Source organism: Mus caroli, unplaced genomic scaffold, assembly GCF_978045245.1.
Source record: "Mus caroli unplaced genomic scaffold, Mus_caroli_1 scaffold_4, whole genome shotgun sequence".
Lineage (NCBI taxonomy): Eukaryota > Metazoa > Chordata > Mammalia > Rodentia > Muridae > Mus > Mus caroli.
The window spans coordinates 119253413-119266747 of NW_028227259.1; the positions used below are offsets into that span (position 1 = coordinate 119253413).

Sequence of the window (13335 nt, forward strand, 5' to 3'; positions counted from 1 at the left end):
GACCAGTATATAATGGACTATGTTACACAGAGACATTTATATATAAATATGCATTCCATTTATATATATGTATATATGTATGTGCATATATGGGGAAAGGAAGAAAACCACACTTAAGTACTTCATAAATGTAGACCCCAAAAATAGAAAACCTGAAAAGCAGCAGCAGGCGGGCTGAGCAGATAGATGGCTGAGAACTTGCCACACGAGGGCCTGGGAGCCCAGCACTGGGAAGGAATGGAGATGGGAGGATCTCGGGGGCTTCCTAGCTCCAGGTTCACTAACAGACCCTATATTCAAGGGACTCACCTACAGCCACCTGATTCCACACAGGTCCTCGAAAGTACACTGGATGGGGCTGGAGAGATGGCTCAGTGGTGAAGAACATTTGCTGGTCCCAGCACACCCACAGTGGTGACTCACAACCACCTGTAACCTAACTCCAGCTCCTGAGGACCCCCTCTGCCCCCTTCTGGCCTCCATGGGTACTGCATGCAGGTGCCTGTCTACATACACAACCAAAACCTAAAAAAAAAAGGCACCTTTAAAAACAGATGTGCGGAGCTGGTGAGATGGCTCAGCAGGTAAGAGCACCCGACTGCTCTTCCAGAGGTCCTTAGTTCAAATCCTAGCAACCACATGGTGGCTCACAACCATCTGTAACAAGATCTGACTCCCTCTTCTGGTGTGTCTGAAGACAGCTACAGTGTACTTACATATAATAAATAAATAAATCTTTAAAAAAAATAAAATAAAATAAAAACAGATGTGCGCTGGGCGGTGGTGGTGTACACCTTTAATCCCAGCACTTGGGAGGCAGAGGCAGGTGGATTTCTGAGTTCGAGGCCAGCCTGGTCTACAGAGTGAGTTCCAGGACAGCAAGAGCTATACAGAGAAACCCTGTCTCGGAAAAATAACAAAAACAAAACAGGGGCTGGTGAGATGGCTCAGTGGGTAAGAGCACCCGACTGCTCTTACAAAGGTCCTTAGTTCAAATCCCAGCAACCACATGGTGGCTCACAACCATCTGTAACAAGATCTGACTCCCTCTTCTGGTGTGTCTGAAGACAGCTACAGTGTACTTACATATAATAAATAAATAAATCTTTAAAAAAAAAAAAACAGATGTACAAATAAATCAGTAACTACACAAAAAGGCACATGTCCTCATCCACTGGGGGACTGCAGATACAATCCGCAGTGGGTTCACACCTCACCCCAGTCAGAGTGGCTCACAGCAAGAAAATCAACAACAGCTGGACAAAGTCGGTCATGCCTGGCTCTTTAGAAAGATGTCATCAGTAAAAGGAGCAGACAACTCAGAAGATGAGGCATCTGAATCATGGAGCTACACAGCACAGCACACCGGAGCTGACTCACGGCGAGCCCATCAGACTAATTGAGAGATTGAGAGGCCGTCCACTAAGCCACCAGCCTGAACTCTTCAAAAAACATCTCTGGAGCAAAGTAAATTGCAGGCTGATGTGCTGTCCTGTATGACTTTCAGCCAAACTCAGTGCCTAATCCCTGGCCAACAGCACCATGTAACACTGAGGAAACCAGCCCAACAGTGGTGGCACACGCCTTTAATCCCAGCAGTCGGGAGGCAGAGGCAGCCAGATTTGAGTTTGAGGCCAGCCTGGTCTACAGAGTGAGTTCCAGGACAGCCAGGACTACACAGAGAAAGCCTGTCTTGAAAAACCAAAAAACAAAACACTGAGGAAACCAGCCAATTTGAATGGAGTTGCAGGTACCTGGTGGTTTCCCGATTTAGGCAACTGTCTTCATCTTGCACCTGTCTTTAGGACGTGCACCTGTAAAGGATCCGAACTGACTTCTTAACAATTCAGGTTCAAGTGCATCCAAGGTTAGGGTTCAGAACAAACATGGCCTTTCAAAAGCCCAGTGGCAGACTGAGCTCAGCCTTTTCAAACACCCACATGTGCAGACCAGAGCTTGGCTTAACTCGCCAAAGTTACTTCACGTAGAAAGGAACACTCCTGAGCTGCCTGGAGGTTGTACACTACTCCTGAGATGCAGAAACCCATGCAAGGGGGTGGGGAGATGGCTCAGTGGGTGCGAGCACTGGCTGCTCTTCCAGAGGTCCTGAGTTCAAATCCCAGCAACCACATGGTGGCTCACAACCATCTGTTATGGGAGATGTTGCCCTCTTCTAGATTTGTCTGAAAACGGCTACAGTGTATTCATAGAAAATAAAAAAAAAAGAAAGGAAGGAAGGAAGGAAGGAAGGAAGGAAGGAAGGAAGGAACCCATGCAAGGGAGCATGGCTACAGCTGACCCATTTCCCTGCTGGGTACATACAGCTCATCGAATCACAAGGCTGTGACAATCTTTAGAATGGACGTGGGAGGGTGACAACCGGGTCCCAGTCAGGCGCAGACTCAGTTTAGGTTCCCCTCGCTCTCCTAGTCACACACACGAGTCCCTCCTGCACCACCTTGACAGGAGCCAGTGCTACAAAGCTAGAGGGGCCATGGGGCCCTCTGAATACTAGTACCCATAGTTCCTGACTCACAAGGTCCCCACCTGATATGTGACGCACAGTGGCAGCCACCTGCTTGTCACGTAGGGTGAGCTAAGGGACCCACTGCACTCTATCTCTGGCTTCCACTTGAGCCCACAGAACAGCCAGATCAGGGAACCCAGACACAGTGGACAAGAAAACCCCCAGCACTCACCTGGAATCAGTACGAAGGCGAGCTGCTTTTGCAAGCTGCGGAGGCCTCCCTCTGCCCTCGAGAGCATTGGAAGGGGTGGGTGCCTGCCACACCCAACCCCCCCCCCCCGGGGAGCCACCGGAGCAGCGGGTGACACGATTAGAATCTTTTAAACTCCCAGGATGAAGCTCACACTGTCCCTTAAGGGTTAGGAAGGACAGAGCAGTTCACACCAGACAGCTCCTGTCCCCCTCTCCCCTGCCCACCTGCTCGCTGGGAGACTGGGACAAGCCCTCCGGCCCCAGTCTGAGGACCCCTGGCCTCCCTGATGGCTGTTCCTCCACTCACCCAGGTAACAGACCCAGCTTTCCCACACAAGGATGCCAGCCTCCCAACACCACACGCACGCACGCACTGCTGGGTGCGGGCTCTGGCCTGAAGACAGACACAGGCACAGGTCGGGGCACAGGTGAGCTTTATTGGCCGCAGGCAGTTCTACAGCAAAGCACGCACCCTCGCGCACTTGACCTCCAGCGAGGGCCCTATGACCCAGCCCCCAGCCGTCCCACGCAACCCTGGGGACTCAAACACTGAAACTCTGTGCCATCTGGGCCACCCCCTCCCCCTCCTGACCCCTGTCCTGTCCCTTGTGTTCTTGCCTCCGAGGGCTCATGGGAACGGCACTGAGAGGGCCAGGGTCATTCAGCTCTCCAAGGGCGGCTCAAATGAAGAAAGAGGCACTGTTGGTGGGGGGTAAAGAGGCAGCCAAGCTCAGCTCTGAGCTGACAACTGATTTCTTCTCGGTTGCAGGTCACAGCAGCTGGCCTCCCCTCTCCCTGAGATAGACTTCCCCCCAGTCTGACTAGGGGTCTACAGTGAGGGGCAGAGCAGAACAGGCAGAGCGAGAGGCAAGTCCCTTTCTGGTCTGACCAGGCCTCAAAGTTAAGCCATGAGGCTCTGCCCTCTGCCTCGGTCTGCAGGCAGGCAAGTCCCTGAGGAGGGGCTCAGCTCCGGTAGCTCCGGAGCAGATGCCCAGCGATCACCAGTCTCTGGATTTCACTGGTCCCTTCGTAGATCTCAGTGATGCGGGCATCTCGGTAGTACCGCTCGGCCGGCATCTCTGTCACATACCCCATGCCGCCCAGGATCTGGATGGCCTGAGAGGGAAAACAGGCACTAGGAGGGAGAAGCCCCCCACATCCACACTGGGGAAAGGGCTGCAGCGCCCAGGGGCTCGGTGCTCACCTGGTGGCTGATGGCGGTTGCAGCCTCCGATGCAGCCAGTTTGGCCATGGCGGACTCCTACCCGCCCCAAGAATGGCAAAGTCAACGCCTTCACTTTCAGAGAGACCCCCAGGCTAAACAGCCTCCGTAAGCAGCATGCACAGCCTTCCCTTCAAAGTCCTGTGCTGCCCACTCCCCCACCTCAGAGCCAGCCTTGGGAGCCCCCTCCCCACAGGCACCTTGGTGAAAGGTTTCTTGTTGTCTTTCAACATGGCAGCGCGCCAGGTCAGCAGGCGGGCACTCTCCAGGGCCAGGGCCATGTCTGCCAGCTTGAACTGCAACAATCCAGCCCCACCTGTCAACCGATGCTCTCCCACCCCAATGGTCAGGGATGGGGTAGGAGTGGGGGTGGGAGTGGGGGTGGGAGTGGGGGTGGGAGTGGGGGTGGGAGTGGGAGGTGGGGTGGAGGAGGTAAGGTGTGGTAGGGGTGAGATAAGCAAGCCAAAGCCAGGTTTCCTACCAAGACTCCAGTGCCCAGCTTCTGAAACCCCATCCTCCAAGCCCCTACCTGGATATTTTGGAGCTTGGTGAGCGGTGCCCCAAAGGCATTGCGGTTCTCGGCATACTTCACAGCACAATCCAGGGAGGCCTGGGCGATGCCCAGGGCCTGGGAGGCGATGCCAATGCGACCCATGTCCAGGGTTTGCTGTAGAGACCGCCCAGTCAGTAGCTGTAGGCTGGGCCCAGGGCCCGGCCCCGGGGTGCTTGCTGCCCTGTCGCCAGGCTCACCATGGCTATTTTGAAGCCCATCCCAGGCTCCCCGAGCAGGTTCTCCTTGGGGATCCGGCAGTCCTCAAAGATGAGGTTAGCTGTGGAGGAGGCCCGGATGCCCAGCTTGTCTTCCTTCTTGCCCAGCGTGAGCCCAGGAGTTGGCATGGGAACCAGGAAGGCACTGATACCCTGGAAGGTCCCAAAAGCTAGGATGAGTCTGCAGAGCCGCTGCTAGAGCCACAGGCATGCACGCTCCAAGCTCCAGCTTGGAGTGCAAACTCCATTGGGGAAAGAAAGACTGCTCATTAGCAGGAGCAGCTCCAGCAGGACCAAGAAATTGCAGGGACCACCCCAGGGGTCTGCTGGCCCACCTTGTTCTGCCGGGACCTGTCTGTGCTGGCAAACACCACCGTGGCGGAAGCCTCCCAGGAGTTGGTGATCCAAGCTTTGGTGCCGTTGAGGACCCATGAGTCACCCTCTTCCCGGGCAGTGGTGGAAGCGGCTCCAGCATCACTGCCATTGCCTGTCAGAAACAACAGACTCAGGACCTATCCCTCAAGGTACAGGGCATCCAGCTTAGAGCCCTGGCTGCCAAGCATAAAGTCCCTGTGACTTGGGTTCTAAAGCTGGGACCTTGGACCAAACCTTCAAGGACTCGTCCACAAGGACAGGGGGATCAGAACAGGCCCACATGGGACAGGAGACATTTCAAGCCAAACCTCCCTCTCCCCATGCGTGGGCAGCCCAGCCCAACAAGCCACCCCAAGGCCTGCTCCAGTGGTTCAAGACTCCAGGACAACAGGTCCGAAGCCTGCCACTTTGTCTGAGGACATGTAGCTTCTGCCTGTCACCCTGATTCTGAGGTAAGGAGACAGGGGACCCCTGCACCGTGCAGTACCTGGCTCACTGAGGGCAAAACAGCCGATTTTGTCACCATTGGTGAAGGGGGTGATCCACTGTTGCTTCTGCTGTGCGGATCCAAACTTCAGGATGGGTCCCAAGTAGAGAGACTGATGGGACAGCGGAGAGCAGTTTGAGGCCACCCCAGGTCTTTACTCTCTCCAGAGGCCCTCCCTGGGGACCATAAGGAGACAAGTCCAGGAGCCGGGGCTGGCCGTGCTTGGCTGCAGAGATACATGGCCAAGGTCCACACAGAGCTGCTCCCCCGACTGTTTCCCGTGACCCACAGAGACTCACATTGTTGACGCTCATGATAACTCCCGTGGAGGCGCAGGCACGGCTGATCTCCTCCAGGGCGATGGAGTAGGCCAGGTAATCCAAGCCTGCACCACTCAGCTCTTCTGGCACATCCATGGCCAGCAGCCCGAGCTCACCCATCTTCTTAACCTGGCCCCAGGGGGAGAGGTCACATCAGAGACAGCCGCTCCCAGCCTACTCTCCGCAGCTCCTGAGGCAGAACCTGCAGGCTCCGGCCGGCCACAGACCCTAATCATCCACACAGATCATACTCCCCCAGCGGGGTCCACACCAGCCACGCTGCGTCCATGCTTGACAAAGCTTGCATCTCAGCCTGCAGCTGCTGAAGGCAACAGGCAGAGGGTGCCTGCTGGGGAACTTCAAGGTAAGAAGCAGAAAGCTTTCTGCCACGCTGACTTTTCTTCAGTTCCTATGTGCATGTGCACACGCACTCATGAGTGCACACACGGGACCTCCTTCTTACAGCTTGTCTACTAACACGCTAGTTTTGTTTTTGTTTTTGTTTGTTTGTTTGTTTGTTTGTTTGTTTGTTTTGTGAGGCAGGGTTTCTCTATCCTGGAACTCACTCTGTAGATCAGGCTGGCCTGGAACTCAGAAATCCGCCTGCCTCTGCCTCCCAAGTGCTGGGATTAAAAGCATGCGCCACCACACCCAGCCTAACATGCTAGTTTGACTACTGTCTTTTTCCCTGACCAAGAGGGCAGACACCTTGTGGAGTTTTATTTTTGTTTCCCCTTCCTGTTGTATACCCAGGGCCAGGGAGCGAAAGAATGCATGACAAGCGCTTTGTAGTGCGTGAGTGGTAAAGGGCATAAGTGGTCGGGACTGAGTGGAACAAAGAGAGTTTTGCTTGTTTTGTTTTTTGTTTGTTTGTTTGTTTTTTAGATGAAAACTACTTTAGTTATGAACTTTAAGGTGATAATATATTCTCAGGTATAGCAGAATATATTATCACCTTAAAGTTCATAACAGAAGAGACACTACACAAATTATGACCAAAAGTTATGATAGAAAAGAGCTTTTGACTGAAGTAGAATAAACCTCATCTCCAAACCAGGGAAGAACGATGGAAGAGACATGAGCAAGAACGAAAGGAGAAGAAAGAAAAGCTTTTGGAAGCTCGAAGAAACCTGGGTGTGACTAAAGCCCAGTGACCCTGTCTGTTCCTTTACTCTAACTTGTTTTCCTTTTGTATGTTTGTTTTTTGTTTTTCAAGACAGGGTTTCTCTGTATAGCCCTGGCTGTCCTGAAACTCACTCTATAGACCAGGCTGGCCTCGAACTCAGAAATTCGCCTGCCTCGGCCTCCCAAGTGCTGGGATTAAAGGCGTGCGCCACCACTGCCAGGCTTTTTCCAATCACTCTGCATTAATAGTTTATTTAAAAACTGTTTTACATGGCTGGAGAGATGGCTCAGTGGTTAAGAGCACTGACTGCTCTTCCAAAGGTCCTGAGTTCAATTCCCAGCAACCACATGGTAGTTTACAACCATCTGCAATGGGGTCTGATGCCCTCTTCTGGTGTGTCTGAAGAGAGCAGTGGTGAATAAATAAAATGTAAAAAACAAACAAACAAAAAAACCTATTTTACTGTATTCTTAATAAAGATTTATTTATTATATGTAAGTACACTGTAGCTGTCTTCAGACACACCAGAAGAGGGCATCAGATCTCATTACAGATGGTTGTGAGCTACCATGTGGTTGCTGGGATTTGAACTCAGGACCACCGGAAGAGCTGTCTCCAGCCCCTAAAAAACTATTTTAAAACATTTTTTTCCTTCACTGAGAAGGAGCTGAGAGTGCCAGCCCCCGCAAGGCCTAGGACTGTAAACCTAGCACTGCCTCCACCCCAAAGAAAATTACCATTTCAAGGTTAAGGGCTCTGAAGCTGGCTGTAAACTCTGGTACTGTAAACTCATTTCTTTCTTCCCTTTGTTAGTTTAGGAGTAAAAAGACTGAAGTCCAGTTTGGTTGTGAAACAGCCAAAAGGCAGACATTGGTGCCTGCCTTCTTCCCGAGTCTGACACACGTTGCTCACAGCGGCCGCCCCTCGGCCCTTCTGTAGATCGGCTGTTATGATCCTGCGAGGATAAAAGCATTCCTTAGCGAGAGCTTAGGAATCTAAGCTTTGGGATTTGCTGAGGTGGCTTGGAAGTCTGTCCCTGAGAATTCTGTCTCACAGAATCTTACCATTCCGTTCATGCAAACCCCACTGGAGTGCACGAACATCAGCTGCATGGGCTGTTGTTGTTATTTTGCCTTTGCTTCTACTGATTTGGGGACTTTGTGGGGGGGTTGACTGTTTTTTTTGTTTTTGTTTAAGATTTATTTATTTATTATATGTAAGTACACTGTAGCTGTCTTCAGACACTCCAGAAGAGGGCATCAGATTTCATTATGGATGGTTGTAAGCCACCATGTGGTTGCTGGGATTTGAACTCAGGACCTTTTGGAAGAGCAGTCGGCGCTCTTAACCACTGAGCCATCTCTCCAGCCCCTTGACTGTTTTTTTACCTCACTATATAGCTCAGGCTGACCTTGAACTTGGGATCTTCAGGACAGCCTGGTATACAGAGTGAGTTCCAGGACATCCAGGGCTACACAGAGAAACCCTGTTTCAAAAAACAAACAAACAAAAACAAAAAAACGACCTCGGTATTTGTAAATACCATAGTGCCAGGTGTGGTATGGGGTGCCTTTATCAAAACACAAGAGGCAGGCTGGAGAGATGGCTCAGCGGTTAAGAGCATTGACTGCTCTTCCAGAGGTCCTGAGTTCAAATCCCAGCAACCACATGGTGGCTCACAACCATCTGTAATGAGATCTGATGCCATCTTCTTGGTGTGTCTGAAGACAGCTACAATGTACTTATATATAACAAATAAATCTTTAGAAACACACACACAAGAGGCAAGGGCAGGGAGAGTTCGGTGTGTCTGAGGCCGGTCAGGGTTGTACACTCAGAGCCTGTCTCAGGAAAACTGGAGAGACAGCTCGGAGGTTAAGCGCACTTGCTGCTTTTGCAGAGGACCCGGGTTCAGTTCCTCGCACCCAGAACTGCTTGTAACTCCAGTTTCAGGACATATGGTGACAGGCCAGACATGCACATAAAATCCAGACAGACAAACAGGCACACATAGATGCACTTAGTTAATAAATGCATCTTCTTAAAAAGTTGGCACATCTTGGCTAGGGGCCAGATGCTGAACATTCAGAGTATGTTCTGAGCTTCCTACCAGAGGTCGTGACGCCCCTGGCTGCCTCCTCTGGACACTGTGAGCCACTCTGAGCCACACACTCACAGTGAGGCTGCTGTACTCACCTGAGCTGTGGGGAAGAGATGCTCCCTGTCGAGCTGGGCCGCAATGGGGACCAGCTCCTTCTCGGCAAAGTCACGGCATGTCTGACGCAACATCTGGTGTGTCTCAGGCAGCTCCACAGACTGGTAAACAGTGTGTAACCTTCGCCAGTCCCGAACACCGAGAGCTATCGGAGAATGATCCGAGTTAGGGAAGGACAGTGCGAAAGAGCTTAACACTCCTTTCTCTTTATGTGTCTGTGAGTCTGTGTTTATGTATGTACACATACATGCAGCTACCTACAGAGGCCAAAAGAGGGCGTCAGATCGCCTGGACCTGGAGTTACAGGGGATTAGGAGCTGCCCAGCATGGGCGCTGGGATCTGAACTCAGATCTTCTGTAAGAAGAACAAACGCTGAGGTAGCCTGGAGTTCAGGCTAGCCTATGCAATATGTCAAGATTTCATTCATCCCAGGGTCTGGAGGGATGGTTCAGCAGTTAAGAGCACTTGTTGCTCTTTCAGAGGAACCAGGCTACAGAGTGGCTTACAATTGTCTGTAACTAAAGGTCCAGAGGATCCAACACACTCTTCTGGCCTCTGTGGGACATGGCACACTTATGCAGGTACACATGCGGGCAAAGCACTCATACAAATAAAATAAAAATAAACTTTTAAGAAAATAAAAAAAAAGCCGGGCAGTGGTGGCGCATGCCTTTAATCCCAGCACTTGGGACGCAGAGGCAGGAGGATTTCTGAGTTCAAGGCCAGCCTGGTCTACAAAGTGAGTGCCAGGACAGCCAGGGCTACACAGAGAAACCCTGTCTCGAAAAAACCAAAAAAAAAAAAAAATAATAAATTAAAAAAAAAAAAAAAAAAAAAAAGAGCACCACTCCCCACCCTCACACCCCCCCCTCTCAATAGGAAAACAAAACAAAACTTTATTGATACAATGTCAACAGAGTGTTACAGAAAAGCCCAGGCTAACTGAATGCTTAACTGCTCCCTAAACACTTCAATCCTCAATATAATCCCATTTACAACACCTCGGAAATGGGTTTTAAGTTTCACTGGGTCTGGGAGTTCTATAAAATGTGGACAAGAACAGAACTCAGCTCCCGGCAGTGAAAGAATTAAAGAAGTACTTAATGGCTGATTTAACACCGACCTAATTGTTAATGTGACTCTGGATTTGCCAAAGGAAGCGGTGGCCATAGTGTCAGGGCTGCTACAGAGGAGACAAAACACTATTAAAAATAATTATTAAAAATAAGTATGCCGGGCGTGGTGGCTCACGCCTTTAATCCCAGCACTCAGGAGGCACAGGCAGGCAGATTTCTGAGTTCCAGGCCAGCCTGGTCTACAAAGTGATTTCCAGGACAGCCAGGGCTATACAGAGAAACCCTGTCTCGAAAAAACAAAACAAAAACAAACAAACAAACAAAGTAAATGCTAACGTTAAGAAAACACGTTAGATGCCAACCACGATGCATCCTGTGATTTAATAGAGCTCTGAGGATGGAAACAGTTGACACTTGGACCACTTGATGCAGAGAGGTTGAGAGTTATGTCCAAGGTCATAGGTCGGAGTTCAATGCCAAGGGCGCCCCCCCCCACCCACCCCACCCCCGCCATGGAGGACCAGCTCACTCAGAACCTCAGCTGGGACTGAAATGGCGTTAGGGGTGTGGATAGGGCCGCGTAAGGGGAGCTGGTGATGAGGGACCCGCAGGAAAAGCGCGGAGCAGGAGCCTGGATCCCTGCAGAGCCTGGGCCTTGCACAGGCCAGAGGCTACCGAACTAGGACAAAGGCCACGCGCAGCCACTGGGTGCTGCTGTACACTCGTCTGCCCGGGGCCACAGCAGGACCGGCCGCCAGGATCTCCGCCCTGTGACCCGCCCTGGGGCTCCGCGGGCGCACTCACCTCTGCGGAGAGGGCCACGGGCCCGGGCGAGCAAGGCGGCAGCCATGGGCACAGACCTCCGGGACCTCCTGCAGCAGCTCTGGAGTTCCGGACGGCAGGGGCGGGGCTTGGGCCACGCCCACTTGGCTGCAGGGGCGGGGCCGGCCCCGAGCCTGAGCCACGCCCACTGCTCGGGAGAGGCGGGGCCGGCGCCGAGCCCGGGCCACGCCCACCGGTCCGCAGGGGCGGGCCTGAGACAGGATCGCGACCTAGGGTCGGGGCCTCACGCAGGAAGTCAACTGGTGCCAATCCTTAGACTGCAAGGTTTGTCAGCTCCTCCTCCTGCTCTCATCTCTAGAAAGGCTGCTGACAACGGAGAGGCGTAAAAATAAAAGTAAACAAGCAATCATCCTCGGGTTAAAACCCTCGGTCCGCGAATGCATCCCCTAAAACACACACACACAGCCTAAACGAATAATTCCAGCGACTTCTGAGCCTGAGGCAGGAGGATTGCAGGTTCTCCCTGTATTACGGAGTAAATTCAAGCCCAGCTTGGGCAACGTTGCAATATCTTTAAAATGAAAGTTTAAAGAGGGCGTGAGGATATAGCTCAGCGGTAGAGGCCCTTCCTGCCTAGCAGACATAAGGCGCTGGGTTCAGTTTTAGGGAGAGAAGAGAAGAGCTAGCACCTATCCCTGCCCACCCACTTCTGCATCCTGTCAGCTGTCAGCGTAATCCCTGGCTCCCTGACCATCTTTGCTCGGCCACACAAGGCAGGCAGCTTTTGCCCTCTTGCCTGGATTTCATGCTACCATTCCTAGCCCACAGTTTTACATCCAGCCTTTTATTTACCACATCACCCTGGGATTTTATTTATTTATTTATTTATTTACTATTCATCTCTCCCACTAGTCTGTGGATTCCACTTGACCTTAGCCAAAAGGCCGAGAAGCGATTAGTCTGTGGATTCCAAAAGGACTGGAAAGCTCAGTATCTAGCCCACTGCATGGGGATGCTGGGCAGGAAGATCCCTCCAGCCTTCAGATGTGAATGTGAAACAGAGCTACTGACTTCTGCACCTCGTAGTTGGGGGTGGGGTGGGGGACATAGCCCTGCTGGGAGTAGGGGTACTGCCCATTAACTCCAAAGGTTGAGTCCTAGCACCCTCAGAACAACTTCACTCGGTCCCAGAGACTGTCAGTGTCATTAGCTCACAGGACTTTCATGCCCTCCTGGTTTACATGCGCCCCACATACCTGCTCACTGAACTTCACAGCCCACCACTACCTAGAAAACAATACGCTGAACAAAGGGTGTGGTAGTTTAGACTGCAAATGATCCCATCTGTCCATTTCTCCCCCACCCCCAAAGTCTGGAACTGCCTTTAAATGGGGACGGGGGGGGGGGCTTTCAAATAATGTGCTAACTGACTCTTTGCCCAAAACTCTAGTCATCTATCAGTCTTCCCTGCCTGGTCACCAGAACCGGATGGAAGATGAAAGAGAGACACTAGAGCCTGAGAGGTGGTGCACAGGGTAGACTTCACATGCGGGCATGACCTGAATTGGAACCCCAGCATCCATTTGACCTGGGTGCAGGAGTCCATCCGATGGGGACTGCAGACAGAGGATTCTGGGAGCTCACTGACATCCAGTCTAAAAGTGCCAGTGAGCTCCTGGTTCAGTAAGAAAAACCCATCTTCAAAAATGAGACAGCCGCCAGGCTGTGATGGTGACATGACTTTAATCCCAGACCTGGAGGCAGAGGTGACTGGGTCTCTGTGAGTTCCAGGCCAGCCTGGTCTACAGAGTAAGTTCCAAAATAGCCAGGGCTACACAGAGAAATCATCTCGCAAAAAACAAAAACAAACAAACAAACAAACAAAAAACAATAGATGACCAGGCCAGGTGGCCCACAGGGCCTGGCTAGCCTGGAACTTGCCATTAAAGATTAGAGACAAGCCTTAAACTCACAGAGTTGAATGTGGGGATTACAGGCAGGTGCCACCACTGGAACCCATATCTTTGTTTGTTTTTTTTTAAAGGGCCTGGAAAATGGCTCAGTGAACAAATGTACTTGCTGCCAAGGCTGATGACCTCAGTTCTATAGTTCTATCTCCAGAAGCTGCCTGGGGCTGTCTGCAGCCTTTGACATGGTGGCCAGCTCTGACTGGCAGTCAGGCTGCCCCTTTATTTTTACAGGTTTCACAGAACAAAGACCGGCTAGCAATTACCCAAGAAGGA

At 51.7% G+C, this 13335-nt stretch overlaps 1 protein-coding gene across 1 annotated transcript; it reads right to left on the bottom strand.

Moving 5' to 3' along the window:
• Nucleotides 1-3136: 3136 nt before the first annotated feature.
• On the bottom strand, nt 3137-11237 carry Acads (acyl-CoA dehydrogenase short chain). The gene is made up of 10 exons (XM_021162541.3): nt 11114-11237; nt 9214-9377; nt 5871-6020; nt 5572-5683; nt 5045-5196; nt 4692-4862; nt 4471-4608; nt 4142-4237; nt 3924-3980; nt 3137-3835 (listed from the first exon to the last, which is right to left on the bottom strand). Exons 1-10 carry the CDS (start codon nt 11157-11159, stop codon nt 3683-3685), a joined length of 1239 nt encoding a protein of 412 aa, XP_021018200.1. The 5' UTR covers nt 11160-11237; the 3' UTR covers nt 3137-3682.
• Nucleotides 11238-13335: the final 2098 nt, after the last annotated feature.